Genomic DNA, 21,002 nt, shown 5'->3' with positions numbered 1-21,002 from the left:
TCTCAAGATCAGTCTCAGATACACACTTTGGCTTCGTGTCACACCGAAACAGACAGCACACTCCACACTGCACAGCAGGCCACCTCTCTTAACTTGCAAACTACCACTGTTATTATCCATCCTGTGCCTGATACAGTTAGCTTAACTGGGGTTACTGATGAGGATGATAGTTATGATGAATGTATCGATGAAACACAGCTGTAATATCCAGCTTTATCATAAGAGACTTCGTACAAGGCAATGAACGTAAATGTTGAACTCTTAAAATGTTTTTTTCTTTGTCTTGTGTTTTGTGTACAGAAAACAGATTTATTTATGGAGGGTTTTATTTAAATTTACCAGAAGGAGTTTTCAATGTCAGCATTTTGTTGCAGTCAGTAAGTATTACAACAAAGTATAGTCAACAGAGGGATTTCACTTAAAATAATTTATGTTCAGGTGATGTATTGAGACTTGTTATTGTTCCCACCCTGAAATTAATACTTTTTTTTGGCAATAACTGTAATAAAAAAAAATAATTTAGTGATGAAAAGTCTTCATTTTATCCTATTTAACTAAATGTTGTGGAATCTCTATGAAGCAGTGTAGTGATCATTTGTCAAATGAAATCAAATAAATGAATCAAACTTAACTCCAAAATAATCACCAAGATACACCATGGGTTGTGGTTTATGCAGTTAAAGGATTGAGTCCAAGCCAGATGACATGTTTGGTGAGCTTTATTAAAGGGTTTGCAGGCAAACAAACAATCTTGCATCTCCTGCTCCTTGTGCCCAACTGGCTTGACAAAACTGGTTTAAAAAAAAAATAAAAAATAGGCCCACCCAGGTGCATTCTGGGCTGACACAACTAAACCCCTTTTATCCCCTAGGTGAACATGGCCTAACCTAATAGAAAAGAAATACTAACCAATCAAATTAGAAGAATAATAAGAAAAGTAAACATATTCTAATTAAAGTTTCATTTCAAGTTATAATGGATGATAAAACTATAAACCCCTTTTAAACCTATAGATTTTTTGTGATTTAGATAATAAATATAAGATAAATCATGTGAGTTATTTTTTCACCTGTAATGTGAGATCTTTTTTCACCTTTTTTAACCTTTTTTCACCTTAAACCAACAAAACAAAAGTAAGAAAAAAAAAACATTTAAGATGTGAATTAATGTAAACATTAAAGGTTACATATCCACATGAACCTTTCTCAGTTCATAGATTCAGATATTGCTATTAAATTATGCAATATAGAAGATATGTCAATATGTGGTGCAACTTGCATAACACCAAACCACTGGAGTGCAAAATACTATAATAAATGCATTATTTTTCAGGAAATTAAAAAAACGCCGTACCTTATCTGCAGTGCACAGGGTTTAGTCCGCGTTGCAATGGATTGTCTTGCGCTAAATTCCTGTCCTCAGACGAGCACCAGAACTAGCGGGGGTCAAGATTTTTTTTTCTTTGAGTCCAGTGTTTTGAAGACATTTACCTCAGAAGACGTGTTGATTCGTTGCGACTTTTCTTGAGGAGAAATATGCCGTGAAGCTCTCCCACGGAGTGAGGAAGAGGTGGACAGTTGAAGTGTCCAATGGAGTTATGAGATTTGCACTCAAGCTATTTTCAAGACTTTAGATTGGTTAATAACTTGTAAAAATAACAGAACCACGTGGGGACTGAACAATAGCATCGATATACGAAAAAATATGAAATTGACAAAATTTGGAGATAGGAGGTTTCCGCCCGACAGCGACGATTTATGATGCTGTTCTACATATGATATACTCTTAACTGTTAGGAAATACTGTATAACAAATTAAAAACCCAATCATAAAAATATATATAAAACATCTTAATGTCTATACAATTAAAATTGTGAAATTAAAATTGTGAGGATCAATCCAGACTCAATTCATCCACTAAGTAAGGCTGTTTCTCCTTAAGGACTTTATAGGCTTCTGCTTTCACAACTCTTCCTCCTGTATTGAGAGAACTGTACAGGAGCCTCATTTGCTCACATGATGTTGATGCTGCATGAATTTTATTGTACTTTTCATCACTAATCATCATCTTGCTTTTTAAACAGTCTGCTATCTCCATTACCGAAGAAACTCTCTGAATGAGATGTTCCATGTGTCGATCCATAAAGTCAGCACCTAAAATGCAAATGTAAAGGTTACACATTTTAATAATGTACACAATATTTATATATTTTTTTTGTGTTTTTAGAACTGTTCCATGTTACATTTGCATGACTGTTTAATGTGTAAGACAGCTGAGTGTCCTAATTACAGTGGGAAACTTAAAACTAAAATTTACATGCAACCTTACCTGTGGTATCTGATGTGGGTGTGGCTGCATCTGTACCTGTTTTGGCAAGTGAGATAATAAGACTTTAACAATACCTAATTAATGCACACCTAGAGCAAAAATAAAGTATTTAGTAACTGTGAAACCACTTGACTGCCACTGATACCTCATGTACACACTAACAAGCAACAAACCAACAATCAACCATTTATTTACTCAGCCAAAACGGATTACACTTAGGTCCTGTTTACTCTTGATTCAACAAAAATCCAAAATAACAGCAAATAATTACCCTCATCATGAATTCTTTTATCCTTAAAATAGCCCAATATTCCTAATTACCCATATTTTATATATCCTGGTAGTTTCTTTATATATGTGGTAATATAAAAACATCTGCTTACCTGCAAGCAAGACCAAACGGGGCTCCCAAACTTCCTGGTCATTTTCATCCAAAAGACCTACAGTGACTTCATCAACCTCAGTTTTACAGAACATCTCAAATGTAGGATGATAGTTTGGGCCATAGTCACATTCAAACTTCTCAATCTAAGGAAATAGGTAACGCAGAGTTTATTTCAGAATGAATGTCAACCAAGGTCAACTATGATTCATAATACTATGAGCTGTACCCTACCGTGGGTTGTAATACATATTCATGGTCAGTATCTTTACAACATGGCCTGTATTTTTTGCCAGAAGTCAGTTCACAGTTGGAGCTTGTCTCAATGTACGTCATGCTCCTATGCCGTTTGTGCACCTTGAAGGGAAACCAAATGAAATAGTGTTCACTTTAAAAGCTAAAATCTAGAAATAGATTTTTGGAAAAACAGCAGTACATATTTTAGTCACTTCCCATGATGACTAAACCATGTAAAGGATAATAAAATAAATATTTAGCACTATTTATTAAAGCTGATTACCTCTTCAACTGGCACATTGCCTGGCAAAAGATGCATATGCAGTTTACTCTTCCTGGAATTTCCACATACTTTTTTATAGAACAAAATCACTTGGGCTGTGACGGGATATTCTCGGAAAAAAGGAAAATATTTCAAGAGGCCGTATAAGGAGAGACCTTGAATGTCTATGATGACATGTGTGTTTGTTACTTTTAGTGGCTGAATAAGTTCCACATTACCACCAGTCACATGTGCTGCACTCAATTTAACCTCATCTGTGCCTGTAACATATAAAGAAACAGAACCAGGCATGATCGATAATAATGACAACATGATTTGGATAATATTTTACCCCAGTAGTTTACAAATAAATTTTCTGACAATGGGGGATCTGGTATACTAGATTTATTATTGTATGCACTTTATTGCATTTCATAATTACAGTTGAGTTACTTTCAATGTGCAAATTTGTAATCAGGCCTCAGATGCTACTGATAACCAAACTGTTTAGAAAGCACTATTTAGAGAGTTACACATACAGGACAGAGTTTGCCACTCTCTGACAGTTTGATGTAATTACAATACTGTATGTCCACACTGAGGGTTTTTGTTTTTTGTTTGTAGAAGATAGCATCATATTCTGAGACAGTGCATACCTCAACGACCAAATATTTTAAAGGCCAAAGCTTTATCTTTCAACAGTCCAGGAAAGGCAAATTCTTCTAACAAATACTTTGATATTATTTTCTTCATTTGTCAAATCTAAAAAGCTATGGTATAATAACATAGTTTATATCTCACATATAATCATTCTCATGAACTGACTTTACAGCAGTAAAAAATATTAGTTATGAAATATTAGTTTGGATGTAATGGATTTTTTGCCTGTTTATGTTTTTGATTACAAACCAATCTTTGTACAGTGTATGTATTCTTTATCATTTCAAATTATGTCATTCAAAGTAACATTTAATACATCACTGCAAAATGTCATACAGTATTCACAAACAATTAATGTTAGTGAGCAGATTTCACTTTTATTAAGCTGCTTATAAAAATCTTTCATATTTTTCCATAAATTTATAAAAGATAGCTATGAGTCAACTTACAGATCTCACAATGTGGTAGATGCAGATGACGGATAGAGCCTTCATGGCAGGAGATACTGTACAAAGGTCCTGCAGGCTGCAGTTGTCCTAGTCCATCCAAGTAACCGCTGTCCCAGGACACTATTCTGTACAGCACTTCCCCTTTCCCATCCATCTCAAACACAAGATTGGTCAATTTGCACATAAACTGACCAGCATGATGGCAGAGGAACCTCAAAATAATAGGAAAATAATAGGAATAAGATGTCCTGCTATAATATTGTCAGCAATCAATAGTTTGTTTTAGGGGTGGACAAAAAACTTTTCCTCTCAGAATAGTGGAGCCTGCTATGCCACCAGGTACACTACTGCTACTGGTATGTTTTGCAAGCATGTATGGGTATGAGGTCCAAACATTTTGAATTGTACCGCAGCAGGCAGTGGATTCGATTTTCAATATACATACAAATAACCTCTTTTGGATTTGCAGTAATGACTAGTGTTTTTTTTTTTGTGGGCACTATAAATAAAAACCTAAAAGCTTGGACATGAAATCGATTTCTTCTGAATGACTTACTACCCTTGGAAATAAAGAAGCATGTTACCTATATTCATCTTTGTTCTTATTCCCAGCATAGTTTTCAACTAGTTCTGGAATGAAGACCTCCAAAGTCTGTGAAAAAAGAAGTAGACCACGTGTGGATAGTCTCACATTATGCACACATGCATGCATGCACTCATTTATATATATATATATATATATATATATATATATATATATATATATATATATATATATATATATATATATATAAATATATATTCTGAAATCAACATCTTCAGAGATTTTCTATGGTTTTTAAGCTAGGTGACGGTGTTGGCCACTGTAGAATCGTCTGGGACCTGCAACTAAACCTTTGGTGGAATGTGAGGTATGGATATGATTATTGTCCTGTTGGAAGAACCAGTGGCGCCCAAGCTTCAGCTTCCTCACAGACAGCATGAGGTGTCTTCTAGGATTTCCTGATACTTTAAAAAAAGAATCAATTTTGCCTTCTACAATCTCCAGAGCATCACAGAGTCAGCACCATGCTTGACTATAGGCAGAGTGTTCTTTTCATCATCCGCTTAATTCTTCTTCCTTCAGCATATCACTGATCCATCAGGCCGAAAAGTTCTAGTTTTTGCCACAGAACAGAATCCCAAAATGTCTAGGACTGGTTCTGGTTCTTAGAAATCTGGTGACGTAGTGTAACCAATGTTCCTTTACGTCTGAACTTGCAAACTATGTCTCTAGATCTATGTCTCAGAGACGCTTCGAAAAGTGTCAGTGTGTATCCTATTCTTGAAGATGTTTGTTGCAGTGTACACTAAACTATTCTCATGATGCTCAGATATCTACGTCTATGTGATATCTATATCACAGTCTAATCTATTTAATCTGATCAATAAATATATTATTTATTCAGCATCAAGACACTATCACTATCAGAAAAAGGGGTTAATACTTGAGGTTCCCTACACATTCACTCTGTGAAGTTATCGAAAACAGTGTGAAACATTTATGCACGATGCCAAATGTAAATTGTTTCAAGTACAAAATGTGGAAAGTAACTTTCTCTGGTTAAAACTTTTGAGTGAGGAGGAACAGGAGGAGCACTGACATAGTCCTACAAAATGGCATTCAGCAGGCTACTTTATAGAACGGGGCACAGAAGCCTTTATTATCACCACACATACTGTACATTACAGCACAGTGGAATTCTTTTCCTCACATACCCCAAATAACGAGGTTGGGGTCAGAGTGCAGGGGCAGCTATGATACAGCGCCCCTTGAGCAGGGAGGGTTGAGGGCCTTGCTCAAGGGCCCAGCAGTGGCAGCTTGGCTGTGCTGGGCCTTGAACCCCGATCTTCCGATCAACAACCCAAAGTTGTTGTTCATGTTATGTGTTTATGTTTATACTTATATAAAGTGTTATTTGAGTGACAAGTGATTTAAGTATTAAAGTACAAAAAAATGAGCCTTTACCTGAATTCCTAAATCTCCTGTGTAAAACAACAGAGGAAACATTTTAGATAAAACACAAGGAGAAAAATCTGTGTATACAAATAAAAATGCCTCAGAGTTAAATCTGAAATTACTGTAAACTGACCTCTGACTAATTGTTCCATTGAATAGGATTATTCATTAAGTGTCAGTCAGCTACTTAGCTCTCAGTATGTGTATGTCAGATTTCTGTGCCTGCAAAACTACTGTTCTGTCTGCAATCACAATCTGTTGTGTTCACTACACTATAATCATGATGTTCATACAGTATATCTATATGGTTTAATGTATTCCAACTGTACAAAATCTATATTATTCATGCATTAACAAGACATCACTAGCGTAGAAAAGGGGTTTATACTCACCACTTATTTTAGTCTGTGAAAGTAAATAAAACAGTGCGAAGATTTTATGAAAAGTGTTTTATACATATAGTTTATAAAACATCATCCTTTACCATTTGTGTGATGTTGAGTTATCTACTTACCTTTGAGAGAAGATCTGTGTAAAGCAACAGAGAGAAAAGTAAGGTTAGATAAAATACAGTGAGAAAAACCTATGATTTACAGTCATAATAGGTGTTTAAGGTTATAGGTTAGGAAAATAAGTGACTGTGTTGCTCTGGAAAATTATTGTGTTGGCCTGAGTGGTTGCTGGTGGCAGTTGGGTTGTGCAGTCAGTGGACCTGGACACAGGGAAAGACGAATCTGGGCAAGGCAGTTTCAGGGAGTGTCATTGCCATCTGAGAGTAAAAGTGACAAAACGCTCCACAAGTAGGGAGCCAAAGCATGTTCAATCCATTGTAGTCTGCATGTACATTTACTCTGAGTGTTCTCCACAATTGTAGAGGCCCATGACATCAGCAATTGGCCACCAGACATTTGTAGTCGAGCGTCCCCTTGAAGTCGAGCGTTTCCTTTTTGTGTGTAGATCTCTGGGCTGCAGTCACAACACCCACCTTAGCTATGAGCCAGCTATAGTTCTGGGTTTGGTCATTGCACTCCACAGGAGTGGCCGTCAGCAGGGCCGTCAGCTTTGCCCTGCTGAGCCCCCACCCAGGGTTCCAACAAGAAACGAGAAGTCCTGAGCTCTTTGATGGCCCATTTAATGGCTAGGTTTCTTTCCTGACAGCGGCATAGCGGTTTTTGGAGAGGGTCAGCTCCCTACTGTTATACAGGACTGGGTTCTCTTTACTGCTAATGTCTTGAGAGAATGTGGCACCAAGCCCCTTTCCAGAGGTGTCTGTTTGAATAAATGGAATTTGGTGGAATTTTTTTATGGTTTGCACAAAACCATCAACCTTGTTAGGACCCTCTTTAAATCATGGATTGCCTCCTTTGTCTCTTCATTCTACTGCACCCAGTCTGTTTGGCCTTTCTTAGCTAGGTCTGAGAGGGGAAGTTTGGGAGGTGAAATTTGGGTCAAAGCATCTGTAGTGCCTGGCTAGTTTTTGGAAGATAGACCAGGTATTGCCCCTCAGTCCAGGTGGAACTTACTCAGGTTGGTCATCAGACCGGGCTTCCAGAGTTGTTTCAGGAACTTCAAATGGTGGCACATACAGTGGTGTGAAAAAGTGTTTGCCTCCTTCATGATTTTTCATTTTTTTGCACGTTTGTCACACTTTAATGTTTCAGATCATCAAATAAATTTAAATATTAGTCAAAGATAACAAGTAAACACAACATGCAGTTTTTAAATGACGGTTTTTATTATTTTTAATATATAATATAATATAATATAATATATAATTTTAATATTATTATTAACAAAATCCAAACCCACATGGCCCTGTGTGGAAAAAGTGTTTGCCCCCCTGTTAAAACATAACTGTGGATTATCACACCTGAGTTCAGTGTCTATAGCCACACTCACACAAGACCTGACTGACAAAGTAAAGTAGACCAAACGATCCTCAAAAGCTACACGTCATGCCGAGATCCGAAGAAACTCAGGAATGAGTTTTGGACTTTTTCAAATGAGAAAGAAAGCAATTGAGATCTATTAGTCTGGAAAAGGTTATAAAGCCATTTCTAAAGCTTTGGGACTCCAGCAAACCACATTGAGAGACATTATCCACAAATGGTGAAAACATGAAACAGCGGTGAACCTTCCCAGAAGTGGCCGGCCAACCAAAATTACCCCAAACAACAACTCATTCAAGATGTCACAAAAGACCCCACGACAAAATCCGGGTCTCACTTGCCTCAGTTAAGGTCAGTGTTCATGACTCCACCATACGAAAGAGACTGGGCCAATATGGTTCCAAGTCAAAAAAACCCTGCTGAGCAAAAAATACATAAAGGCTCTTCTCAGTTTTGCCAGAAAATATCTTGATGATCCCCAAGACTTTTGGGAAAATACTCTGTGGACTGATGAGACAAAAGTTTAACATTTTTAAAGGTGTGTGTCCCATTACATGTGGCATAAAAGTAACACTGCATTTCAGAAAAAGAACATCATACTAAGAGTAAAATATGGTGGTGGAAGTGTGATGGTCTGGGGCTGTTTTGCTGCTTCAAGACCTAGAAGACTTGCCATGATAAATGGAACCATCAACTCTGCTGTCTACCAAAAAATCCTGAAGGACAATGTGCCGCCATCTGTTCGCGATCTTGGGTTCTGCAGCAGGACAATGATCCAAAACACACCAGCAAGTCCACCTCTGAATGGCTGAAGAAAAAAATTTGGACTTTGGAGAGGCCGAGTCAAAGTCCTGACCTGAATCCTATTGAGATGCTGTGGCAGGACCTTAAAAAGGCGGATCATGCTTGAAAACCCTCCGACGTGGCTGAATAACAATTCTGCAAAGATGAATGGACCAAAATTCCTCCATAGTGCTGTAACAGACTTATTGCCAGTTATCACAAATGCTTGATTGCAGTTCTTGCTGCTAAGGGTGGCCCAACCAGTTATTAGGTTTAGGGGACAAACACTTTTTCACACACATAAATTTGTTTGATGATCTAAAACATTAAAGTGTGAAAAACATGCAAAAAAATGTAAAACCAGGAAGGGGCAAACAATTTTTCACACCACTGTATGTTCTGACCAGGTGGAGGAGTGTATGATGGTATTGTCCGTGTAGGCAGCAGCGAAGAGGCAGTGTGGGTGCAAGACAATGTACATCAACTGGACCACTACTCCCAGTTGGGTCTTCACATGTTGCTGGACCATGTGTGTCAGGCCAAGGACTGTGGACAAAACATACATTAACTGGTCCACTAGCTCTGTCAACTCACAGTTGTGCAGGTGTTTGCTGACCAGACTGCTGCAATCAATAGTTGACTGACAATTTATTCTCCCAAAGATTATAAAAATGGTCCTTGCAAATGTGTAAAGAATTTGCAGATGGAGCTCAGGAACAGAAGGAGTACTTGGTCACTGGTGGTAACTCAAGAGACCAAGCTTGCCAGTTGTAGGCCTGCTGTTGTTCGGTTTGGGCTTCTTTCATGTGCCAAACGGGCCACTTGCTCAATTGGAACAGTGTGTGGTACTCTACCATATCCGTGATGGGTGACAGTTCACTGTGGGCCAGGACCTCTTTTTTGACAAGCTTAAAGTTGGCAAGAGCACAATAGAGAAATGTCATGGGGATCTGGTGTGTTCAGATTCTGGAGGCCTAGCAGCTCTTCAGTCACTATGGAGTCGAAGGGCTAGCTCCTATGTCAAAGACTGCTGCTGGAGACTACTCTCAAAAGATGTTGTACAATCTGCTCCATGGGTCAGGAGGAAGCCAGGGCTGAGTTCATGCCTGCATTCTCCACCAGTGTAGAAGCTCAGGGCTGCAAGTGGCTGAAGACATGGGACAGACCATATCATTGCCAGCAAGAGTTTATTTTCTTACTGGCAAAGAACAGAAAAGGAGAGGGGAAAACGTAGAGAAAGTGGGAAGCGATGGTATACTGTCGCTGCTATCGGTGAGTGAGACAAAAGCATTAGTGGCAAGCCAAATCATGCTTACTTCTTTGCAGCCGGTGTGCTCTTCTATACTTTGCAGTTTTCTGAATGACAGTTTTACCATTTTACTACTAATTTCTTTGGTATGGGCACAGTGGTGGACACTTTAAAACGTGGCGACTACAGACAGGGAGATGTTGCACTTGTCCATGAAAAAAACAGCTAACCGGCCTTTGGGAATGCTGTCTGGGCCTGTGTCCTTTCAAATATTCACCTGTCAAAAGAAACATCTCATATCCTCCACAGAGCAGGTGCTAACCTCTGCAGTATGGGCCAAAGGAGCTCTCTGTAAAGTGCAGGATTGTTCATCTCGAAGCAACTATTTAAAAGTATTAGGCTCATCTGGTAGACAGGTTGCATGTAAATAGTGGAGCATTTATTTCCCATAAAGTCTGTGATGTCTATTCCATGCATCACAGCTAATTCCATGTCTCTTGGTGTTTTTTACAGTGAAGTAAACATTGCTGTTTAGGGTAGATTCAAAATGTTTTGTTTGCACACAAAGACGTCTTTGCATTTTCTGATGAAATATGTTATGGTATCTGAGTAACCCTTGACAGCATCATCAGAGTGGACTAAAAAAAATTTTGATCATTTTGAGAGTAGATGCTTCCTGTTTCAGCTTCCAGAAGAATAAAAGAATGTTCTAACTTGCCAAAAAGGAGGTGTGGGAGGGATTTGTAGAAGAGAGAGTAGCAACAGTCCAAAAAGCGGTCCCCATATTCCAACAAATTCTCTCAGTAACCACTATGATCGAGACAGAAGAACAATGTATTCTAAATCATGGGAGCAAAAGGACTTGATATAGTGTATGTTCTTCAAAAACATAAAACATACACCACCTAGTCAGGTCTTTTCCCTGTCTGTCTGTATGCAGACACCAAGGATTCTGTGAGGCAGTAATCCTTTGTCACTGTGAGACAAGATACTGTATGCACTCTCAAATTGCAAAGCTTTTTGTCCAAGATCCAGAACATTTGACAGTAGTTTGCTGGGTAGTGGGGTACAGTTAGCTCTCCTTCCTCTTTTCTGGATATGCTCCTGTAGTCACGGGTGGGCAGCTCGCTACAGTGTTTATAATCATATGGTCAGCATAGAGGAAAGTAAGGTTTGCAGTGTGTGTCTGAAGAGATGATTTTTTAAAGTGTCATAGACAATGAGGCTGATGGCAAACAATATAGGAAACATAATACAGTCAACACAAACAAAAAACATTTTAATTGTATGCTTCCTAGAATGTTTTATAGTTTTCAGTGCATTAACAAATATCTGTAATCAAATATTAGATAAAACACTAAATATAAAATCATCAGAATACCACAGCAGCTTGATCCCTGATGTTTCAGTGTAACTACTCACAGTAACATTTAGTGTTTAATTTAAATTCCTCTCTAATGTATTAAAAAATTTTCTACTCACCAGACAGTTCATCCTGTGAAAGTAAATAATACAACGTAAACATTTTAGGAATGATATTAAAAGTGAATTTTATCAAGTGAAAATGGGGAAGTAGCCATTACTCTGGCTATAAAAACAGCTGATGTGTGTCTACTACACACTACAAAACAATCAGTCATTGCACACAGTAAATCTGTATAGTGTAGCATTGTGCTAATATATTGCTAGGAATATTTAAGAAATCTAAATATCTTGATTTATTAGAATATGCAATTTTCAGATATATGCATGTATTTACCAATATAAAGTATTGGCGTACATTTGTTATGCAGAGCAAGTGATGGCAATTACAGCCTACATGCATAGAAATATCTTAAAGCTGTGATTTATGTTTATTGTGTAACATTCTGATGGAGTCTGTCAGTGGTGTGTGTTATATGCTGCGTGTTTGTTGTGTCTTTTACTCAACATTATTAAACTACAGTGAGTTTTTTCACGAGTTTTCATGCTTGTCTCGGCATTTTAATTATACTGTTTTTTTATTTTCTCTTTTTAGTTAATATTTGTAATATTAATGTTTTACATTGTCACTTTAGCTTTTTAAATTCTTTGCTTTTCTGTCCCAGTTAATTTTATTTCTCTTCTTTGGGAGACGATTGTTTGTTTCCTGTTTTCAAACACTTTCAGATCTTTCTAATATTCCTATCCAATCCAAGTCAAAGGTAAACATTAATTATTGTCCAGTGTGTGAGCTGCAGCATGTTTAGTCATTCTTCCTCCATCATTAGCATTAATTTTACTTGTGATACGTGTATTTTAGTTAGCTGTCTGACGGAGAAGATTTCAGCTTTAGAGGTGTGCATCCAGACACTAGAGGGGGATAGCGAAAGTGTAGTGTAGTTTCTGTAGGGGGAAATCTGGATGCCTTAGGCGGAGATAGAAACCCTGCCAGGGGTTGATCTACATGGTCAGCCAGTGCCTCATGGGATTGTTGTGGATGGAGCCGCCCAGAGACTGTCATGCCTGCTTTGAACCAATGTTGTGTCAGTCAGCTGTATGGTCTGGTGTTTATCAGCAATCAGGTCTGTGATGAACTCAGCGTTTACAATGACCCAGTAGTTCCTCAGGAGGTCTCGGTGGCACAATTATAAACTGTTGTAGAAAGGACATTATTTACATTTATATTATTATCTGTAGAGTGAGGATGGGTTGCCTTCTGAGCCTGGATCCTCTCATGGTTTCTGCTTCATGTCATCTCAGGGAGCTTTTCCTTGACACCGTCGCCTCCGGCTTGCTCAGTAGTTACAGTTGAGGCCAAAATTATTAGCCCCCCAGAAATTTTGGAACATTTTCCTAAAGATCTTTCAGATGTTTGCAGCATTGGTAAAACTTGATATAATCAAACATTTAGTAGCTTTTGGTACATTTTTGAATATAAAAATACATTCATGTATATGGCCTGCTTTATATCAAATATAGTGAAAATGCGGTGGTCAAAAATATTAGCCCTCATGTGAATTTTTGCTTTCAAAACACACCTAATTAATCAATAAGCTTTCAAAAAACACCTGTGCAGTCAATTGGCTTCCTAATAACACCTGAGCATTCAATCAGCATAAAAGGACTCCAAGGAACAGGGCACTTGAACACATTATTGGGAGAGACTACTTTTACTCACTATGCCAAAGACAAAGGAAATCAGTCTTGAGCTTAGAAAGAAGATAATGGAGGCTCATGATGAGGGGGAAGGCTATACTGCCATTTCCAAGCGTTTCACTGTGTCTAGAACCGCTGTACGTTGCATCATTGCAAAGTACGTGGTACATGGTGGTCGTAAGTGGTCGTTAGTGCAAGATTTCAAGAACTCTATAGAGAAAAATAGTCAGAGATGTCAGCAAGATGCCCCAGACATCTGCCAAGATGCTTGTTGCTGACCTGGCCTCTTCTGGAGTTGATGTTTCAAGGAACACACTTGTGAGGGCTCTTCATCGTGGTGGGCTTCAGGGCCATCGTCCCAGAAGAACCCCCTTACTCAAACAGCGGCACATCACAGCCAGACTGAGGTTTGCCCGTGAACATTTGAAAGGTAAAGATGAGTTTTCAGAGTCTGTGTTTTGGTCTGATGAGACTAAACTGGAACTGTTTGGGCACATGGATGTTGCTTATGTTTGGCGAAGAAAGGGTGAGGCCTTCAACCCTAAGAACACAGTTCCCACAGTTAAACATGGTGGTGGGAGCATCATGCTGTGGGTTTGTTTTGCAGTTTCAGGCTGTTTGGGTGCTCGGCATCATGAAAAAAGAAAATTATGTTGACATTTTGACATTTTGAGGGATAATATGTTAGGTCGTCGCTGGGTCTTCAAACAAGACAATGACCCAAAGCATACATCGAAATTGGTCCAACAGTTCCTGAAGGATACCAAAACCAAGGTCCTGGAGTGGCCCACACAGAGCCCAGACCTTAATCCTATTGAAAATCTGTGGCGAGTGCTCAAAGTGAATGTCCAGACTCGGAAACCACGTAATTTGGACCAGCTGGAGCAATTTGCAATGAAAAAATTTTTTCTGTCTAATTTCTGTCTAATTGTCTAATTTCATAAAGGGGGCTAATAATTTTGGCCTCAACTGTATATGGATAGATATATAGTATTTTACGTTAATATTCTTTAAATTAATTTTAAACTTTAATTGTGAATATTCATTTATTTATTTTTACTCTTATTTTTTCTTATTGTTATATATTTATTTATTTTTTCTCTCTCTTCTGTTTCCATACTTCTGTAAAGCTGCTTTAAAACAATCCGAATTGTTAAAAGTGCTATACAAATAAATTGAAATTGAGGTTACAAACAGGTGGTGTGTGTTATATGCTGCGTGTTTGTTGTGACTTTTACTCGACACGGTAAACGTCTCTGTACATTATTACACTGCAGTGAGGTTACACACAGGTGCATTGTGGGAAAGAAGCTGACTGATGGAAGTGGAATCTCACTTACTGATCAGACTCCTTCACATAAACATGATCTGAAAATCATCTTTATGTTTCTATTTGATTCCTGGATTAAAATGTAATATATGTGAGAAGTTTATAAAATATCAGCTTTTACTATTAGTGTGAAGTCGAGTTATTTACTTACCTCCTCTGAAGAAGCTGTTTAAAACAGAGAGAAGTGTAATGTTAGATAAAATACAAAGAGAGCTACTATTAGAAGAACATTTTGTACATCTCCATGTGTTCTCGTGCTGTGATTGGTCAAGAAAGAACTTGCTTCACCTTTCTGAAAATCCTGGATGTTTTCACTGAATCACTCAATCTGAATTTTCAAAACCTGAATTTGAAATACTTCTTTTTTATTATTGTCATCATGATGTCGACAAGAAAGAACTGTCATTAAGGTATTTCATGGTAATTAGTTCATGATATTAGTTTGAAAACGTTGAGTAGTAGTGAACTAAGAGGCCATTTCAATAATATTCTACACACAAGCTGAAAAAAAAAAAAACAAGGCCATAGTACTTTTGGCTCATGGATCTTGAGTGTGACATTTTATTTAAAGAAAATCATTTTATTTTAATAAATTTAAAAGAATAAAACTGAGCGTTGTCTATGTGTTTAAGCATATATAGTGAGAAACTATGCAAATGGATTTTATCCCTTAATAAACTTCACACTAGCTGTATAATGTGTAAATAATATGACAGCACTTCAGGCTGTAAAGATGAACAGGTGTGTTTACTTTTGTACCTCCTTCCATACTCACCAGTCAGTAGAACAGATTTCTCCATTTTCTTTCTCTCATCTTCTGTCCATTTTATGTCTCTCTGAAGAAGTGAATAAAACAGTGTGAAGGTTTTATACATGACTCCACAAATGTTTACTGTATGTAAACAATGTTTACTGTATGTATACATTTACTGTATGTAAATAAATTGTTAAATAAACATGAAGTGTTTCTCTGTTCAGACAACTGTGTGTGTGTATGTGTGTGTGTGTGTGTGTGTGTGTGTGTGTGTGTGATATTACTAACAGTACACACTGAGCTGATTGAGGTTGATTTAAACTGACATTGTATTCAGTAACACACTGAGTTTGAATGCAGCCAGCTGAAGAACACAATCATTAAACACTAAACTGAAAGAAAAAAAAGTTTTACTGTAACTTCATTTTGTTAGTGTTGTAGGTTGTCTGAATCGATCCTCAAGTTAAATTGAACACGTGTTAAACCTTTTCTGTGTCACTTTAAATGGAATTAAAGAAAAGGTTTCTTACATTTATTTTGTTTACGTTTCCACAAAGTGTTTACACTCCTAGAAATAATAATTACATCATAACAACACCAGTAATAACAGCAGATTGCTAGCAAACAGTTTCTAGAACAATCCTATGTGACTTTTTATCCACAATAAACCATCACTGGGAGCCGGTTGCCATGGTAACTCATTTACCCCTCACTGATCACTGGTCTAATTACAACATATGTTTTTTTTTAATGTTGCTATCATCAGTAAGACATTAATGAATGTAATATTTTATAACAGTTTACTCACCTGATAAACACAGACGTCTTTAACTACAGGAGGATGTGGGGAAAAAAGCACAATAATTTTGTTGAGATTATTAAAAATGCATTGTAATTTTCAGTATTTCTGTATTTTATCCTGTAATATTAGCTGTAAACATTCCTAAAAAGTCTGTTTTGATCCTGTACTGTATTGTTTCTCTTCTCTTTCTGCTCTTCAGGATCTTTCAGTATTAATGCAGTAAGAAACAAATTCCCCAGATGACTTACTTCCATTCTGTTCGAATCTCTTTCATGCAGCATTATCAAGTGTGACTCTCTAACTCACATCTCTCTGTAGTTCTGTTCACTACAGTAATGTTAGCCAATATCAGTAACTTTAATAGAGAGTTATTGTTATCAAATCACATTCAAACAAAAACCTTCAGCTTTTTCTCTCTCAGTATCAGTGTGTAGGTCAGATTTGTGTGTCTGTACAACACTAAATGACAAACTAGACACCAGCATGATGAATGTTCTGTTAGAGATCACAGTCTGTTGTGTTCACTACACTATGCTCATGATGCTCAGTGGTACATTAAGAAGTAAATACAGAATTAAATTATTATTAAATTCACTCTCACCTGTCTGTTCTGTCCTCTGTGGAGCTCCAGATTGCTCCTGTATCTGAGAATAATAAAGTTTAAATGTGTTGTGAATGAGTTTAAAGATAAATTATAAAATAAAGAAAAGAACTGTTACTTTGGTCATAAAACAGTTTCATTATCTTCCTAAACAAATCTAAGATCATAAAGGTTTAACAGTTAGCCATCAGTCAGTAAATCTACATAACATTCTGTTACACTGTGATCATCATCATCTGCTCACATCGGACAGATTCATCAGGTACAGAGACATAACTGTGGAGGGAAAAATCATGCAGCCAGAAACAAATTATTAATGTATGTGTATTTCAGTCAGGACCACTTCGTCAATGAAGGTTACGGATGGGGCGGGGACGCAGCGCTTGGGAATGAATAGAACGAGTACGTGAAGAATTTAATCGGTGCTGGCGACGGGTTCTGGCTGGAGGAGTCGGGACGGAGGAGGGTGTTGGATCGCAGCAGCGGCGATGCGTAGGAGCGTCTCGAAGGCGAGGATTTAAATGAGGGGAAATTACGGAAGTCGTGCAGGATTGGTGCGCCTCGTGGACAGCTGAAGCAGCTGATGCAGCTTACTGCGTGGCCTGCCTGAACTAATGCGATGCTTGATTTCAGTCAGGACCACTTCGTCAATGAAGGTTATTGCGAGCATACAGTTAGTGTTGGCGGGATGGTTCTGTTCTGGGAGAATTTTTTCCACGTGCCTGTCCGTGCGCATGCAACTGATGCGTGGCACCGTAGGACCACAAAACGCAATCGGGGGCGTCTCCCGGCCGAGCAAGGTGGCATGCGATGTGCGTGGCTGAGTCGGAGCTAGGTGTGGGTCGTGGGGAGAGGGAGACTAGGCACCCCTGCCGCACGATTGACAACGGGGTTGATGTCCACTAAGTTAGTGGAGACGGCGGAGGATGCATCGCCCTGGGCTGGCTTGCAGCGTGGTCACAACAAGCTTGTTGCTAAACCACACGCCCCTGCCACACAATATGACAACGAGCATGTTGTATATCCACTAAGCCATATTGGAGACGGCAGGGGAATCATCACCCAGGGCGAGCGCGGCGTGCGGCGGCGAGCACGTTGCGGAGAGCGTTTGCCGAGGCCAGAGATGCCAATCAACCTACCATGCATGTCTTTGGACCGGGGGAGGAAACCGAAGTACCCGGAGGAAACCCCCGAGGCACGGGGAGAACATGCAAACTCCACACACACAAAGCGGAGGCGAACCCTGGAGGTGTGAGGCAAACGTGCTAACCACTAAGCCACCGTGCCCCCCCTGTTGGATCGCAGCAGCGGCGATGCGTAGGAGCGGCTCGAAGGCGAGGATTTAAAGGAGGGGAAATTATGGAAGGATTGGTGCGCCTCGTGGACAGCTGATTAGTAGCTGAATAAAATTGTTCTGATATCAGAACATGTAACTATAGAACATTGTATATGGAGAACATTAATGACTCATCAGTCCATTTAGATCTTCTCCCATACTGAGGTGTAGCTCCTTATTAGTGCAGGAGAAAATAAAGTGTAGGAGAGACATTCTGATGGAGTCTGTCAGTGGTGTGTGTTATATGCTGCGTGTTTGTTGTGTCTTTTACTCAACACGGTAAACGTCTCTGTACATTATTACACTGCAGTGAGGTTACAGACAGGTGCATTGTGGGAAAGAAGCTGACTGATGGAAGTGGAATCTCACTTACTGATCAGACTCCTTCACATAAACATGATCTGAAAATCATCTTTATGTTTCTATTTGATTCCTGGATTAAAATGTAATATATGTGATAAGTTTATAAAATATCAGCTTTTACTATTAGTGTGAAGTCGAGTTATTTACTTACCGCTGTGAGAAGTATCATGTAAAACAACAGAGAGAAATGTAATGTTAGATAAAATACAATGAGAAAAACTTATGATTTACAGTCAGAACAGCTGATAAACAATCTTCACTCTGTGCTTCCAAAGATGTTCAGACACAATTTTAATTATTTTAATGACAGATAGTGAATCATTATAAATAGTTCATATTAAATAATGAAAGACTTCATGAGGTGTTTTTACTCAGTGCAGTAACACAGATCTGTGATCAGCTGCTGAATAAAACACTCCATATGAAGTGAAAATGCTGAACATCAACATATTTTAACCCAATTTCTATCTGTATCAGGGAAAAATAAAGACAAGTTCTACTGTCTTCCATAAATGTCCATGTCTCCATGTTTCACAGAAGTGCTGCTTTGATTTGGATCATGAACAGTTTTCTTTTCACTTCACACTTTCCTCTTTTCATCACTCTGCTACAGCTTAGTCTTTGTCTCATCTGTCCATCATCTACTTTTTAACAAACTGGAATCTGCTCCTTTGCTCTTGAACTTTATCTGTGTGTTTATCTGTCTATTGGATAAAGACCCTGAGGTCATGCTGGTGGATTTTTGTTCTGTGTCTCAGATCTCTACAGTCTTTCTCTGAGGTTTATGTTTAATGGTTATACATGGTGTTTATTCATTGTGTAGAAAATATCGGAATAAAAGAGCAAAAGCTCTCACTTTCAACAAGAGCTAGTCTTTTCCTAGCTTTATCCGGTTAGCTCACACTGTGACTGTCTGATTCTGCAGCAGTCTGATCACCGATGTCACAGTGTAACTCTGATCATTCTGACTGCGCTCATTCAAACACAGCCTACAGAACAAACTAGCAGCCCAATATTACCTAGATTTGTGTGTTACTTTGCTTTTCACTGCTATACCTTCAGCTTTTTCTGTCTCAGTATCAGTGTGTACACTCTAAAAAATGATTCATGGGTTTAGTTTGTAAAACTTAAAATAAACAACATTTTCAGCATAAAAAAATTAAGTTTGTAATATGTACTTGTATTGGTGAGTTGATAACTCATTTTAATAAGTCTTTCAAAATTAAAATAAGAATACTGTCAACTTAATTATATATCGATTTTGAACACTTTTACCTTCACGTAACAACAGAAAAATATTAAGTTAGTGAAACTTAATATAGTTTAGTATATCTGGTGAGCATCCTTTTAAAGCCGAGTAAAGGTGGAATTTGCCCGGACGTGTTTTGCTGCCAGAGAAGGACTACTAGGATATTATATAGGTAAGTTAATATTTTTGCTTTGTTTTAATCTCAGCAGCTACCAACCTTATACACAAAAAAATCATTGACTTAAGTAAAGTTGGCCGCATATTCACAGATCGGAGTTTCCCCGAGTCAATAACTCCTGAGCTAAACGCTGTTACTACACAAAAAACACCTCTTTTCTACCGTAGTAATTTAGAGAGGCAGTGTAATGACAAGTCATGAGACTGAGGATCCATGTGCACGCTTTTAATACAAGCTCGAGGTACAATCGAGGTACAATCGAATCGGCAGTCACAATATCAAAGGTGAGGCAGAAATCAGAAACGGTAATACAGGCAGAAGGTCGGGGCAGGCGGCAGACAATAACAAAGGGGAGCAAAAACCAAAACAGAGTCAAAACCATGAATACACTGACAGACAAACGCTCAGACCGATAGCAGAGGCAAATCGAGACTTCGCAGAGAAGGGAAGTTCAAGATCCCGCCGTCACCTGGGGCTGAGTTTCCTGCAGGGGAGACGGAGTCGTATGTCGCGGGTGGAGAGCCATACCCATTGCCCTGGCTGATAGTCAGGATGTGGTCTATGCCGTCTGTCGGCTTGGCGCTTCTGGCGGCGGATGGCTCTCTGTAACTGGCGGTGTGCCACGCTCCAGGTTTCCTCGCTCTTACGGAACCAATCATCTACGGCAGGTAGATCAGAGGGTTCACCGGACCAGGGGAACAGGGGAGGCTGGTATCCGAGGACACATTGAAAGGGCGTGAGACCGGTGGCTGGCTTGATGAGCGAGTTCTGTGCGTATTCTGCCCACATTAGATATTTGCTCCAGTCAGTCTGGTGATCGTGACAGTAGGAACGAAGAAAGCGAGTGAGCTCCTGGTTGAGACGTTCGGTTAGCCCATTGGATTGTGGATGGTATCCCGAGGTTAGGCTGACGTTCATATTCAGTCTTTTGAAGAAAGCTGCCCACACTCGGGAAGTGAATTGTGGGCCCCTGTCCGAGACGATGTCCTCGGGAATGCCGTAGAACCGGAACACATTACTGCACAAGGTTTCA

General features: G+C 38.7%; 1 protein-coding gene across 1 annotated transcript; it reads right to left on the bottom strand.

Annotated features, from left to right (window-relative positions):
- Positions 1-703: 703 nt before the first annotated feature.
- LOC132841188 (NACHT, LRR and PYD domains-containing protein 1b allele 2-like) lies at positions 704-18,832 on the bottom strand. The gene is made up of 12 exons (XM_060863446.1): positions 18,694-18,832; positions 16,844-16,886; positions 16,249-16,271; positions 15,462-15,522; positions 14,838-14,851; positions 4,904-4,971; positions 4,320-4,531; positions 3,232-3,491; positions 2,946-3,068; positions 2,713-2,857; positions 2,330-2,365; positions 704-2,154 (listed from the first exon to the last, which is right to left on the bottom strand). The coding sequence occupies exons 1-12, from the start codon at positions 18,709-18,711 to the stop codon at positions 1,895-1,897; spliced, it is 1,263 nt and encodes a 420-aa protein (XP_060719429.1). The 5' UTR covers positions 18,712-18,832; the 3' UTR covers positions 704-1,894.
- Positions 18,833-21,002: the final 2,170 nt, after the last annotated feature.

Source organism: Tachysurus vachellii, chromosome 26, assembly GCF_030014155.1.
Source record: "Tachysurus vachellii isolate PV-2020 chromosome 26, HZAU_Pvac_v1, whole genome shotgun sequence".
Lineage (NCBI taxonomy): Eukaryota > Metazoa > Chordata > Actinopteri > Siluriformes > Bagridae > Tachysurus > Tachysurus vachellii.
The sequence above is the reverse complement of the archived record's forward strand: the minus strand, read 5'-3'. Positions and strand labels throughout refer to the sequence as shown.

Coding starts and splice junctions, on each gene's coding strand:
- LOC132841188 (XM_060863446.1), bottom strand. Junction 4,532..4,903: donor AAGAACAAAGATGAATATAG/GTAACATGCTTC, acceptor TATTATTTTGAG/GTTCCTCTGCCATCATGCTG. Junction 3,069..3,231: donor GCAATGTGCCAGTTGAAGAG/GTAATCAGCTTT, acceptor TTTCCCTTCAAG/GTGCACAAACGGCATAGGAG.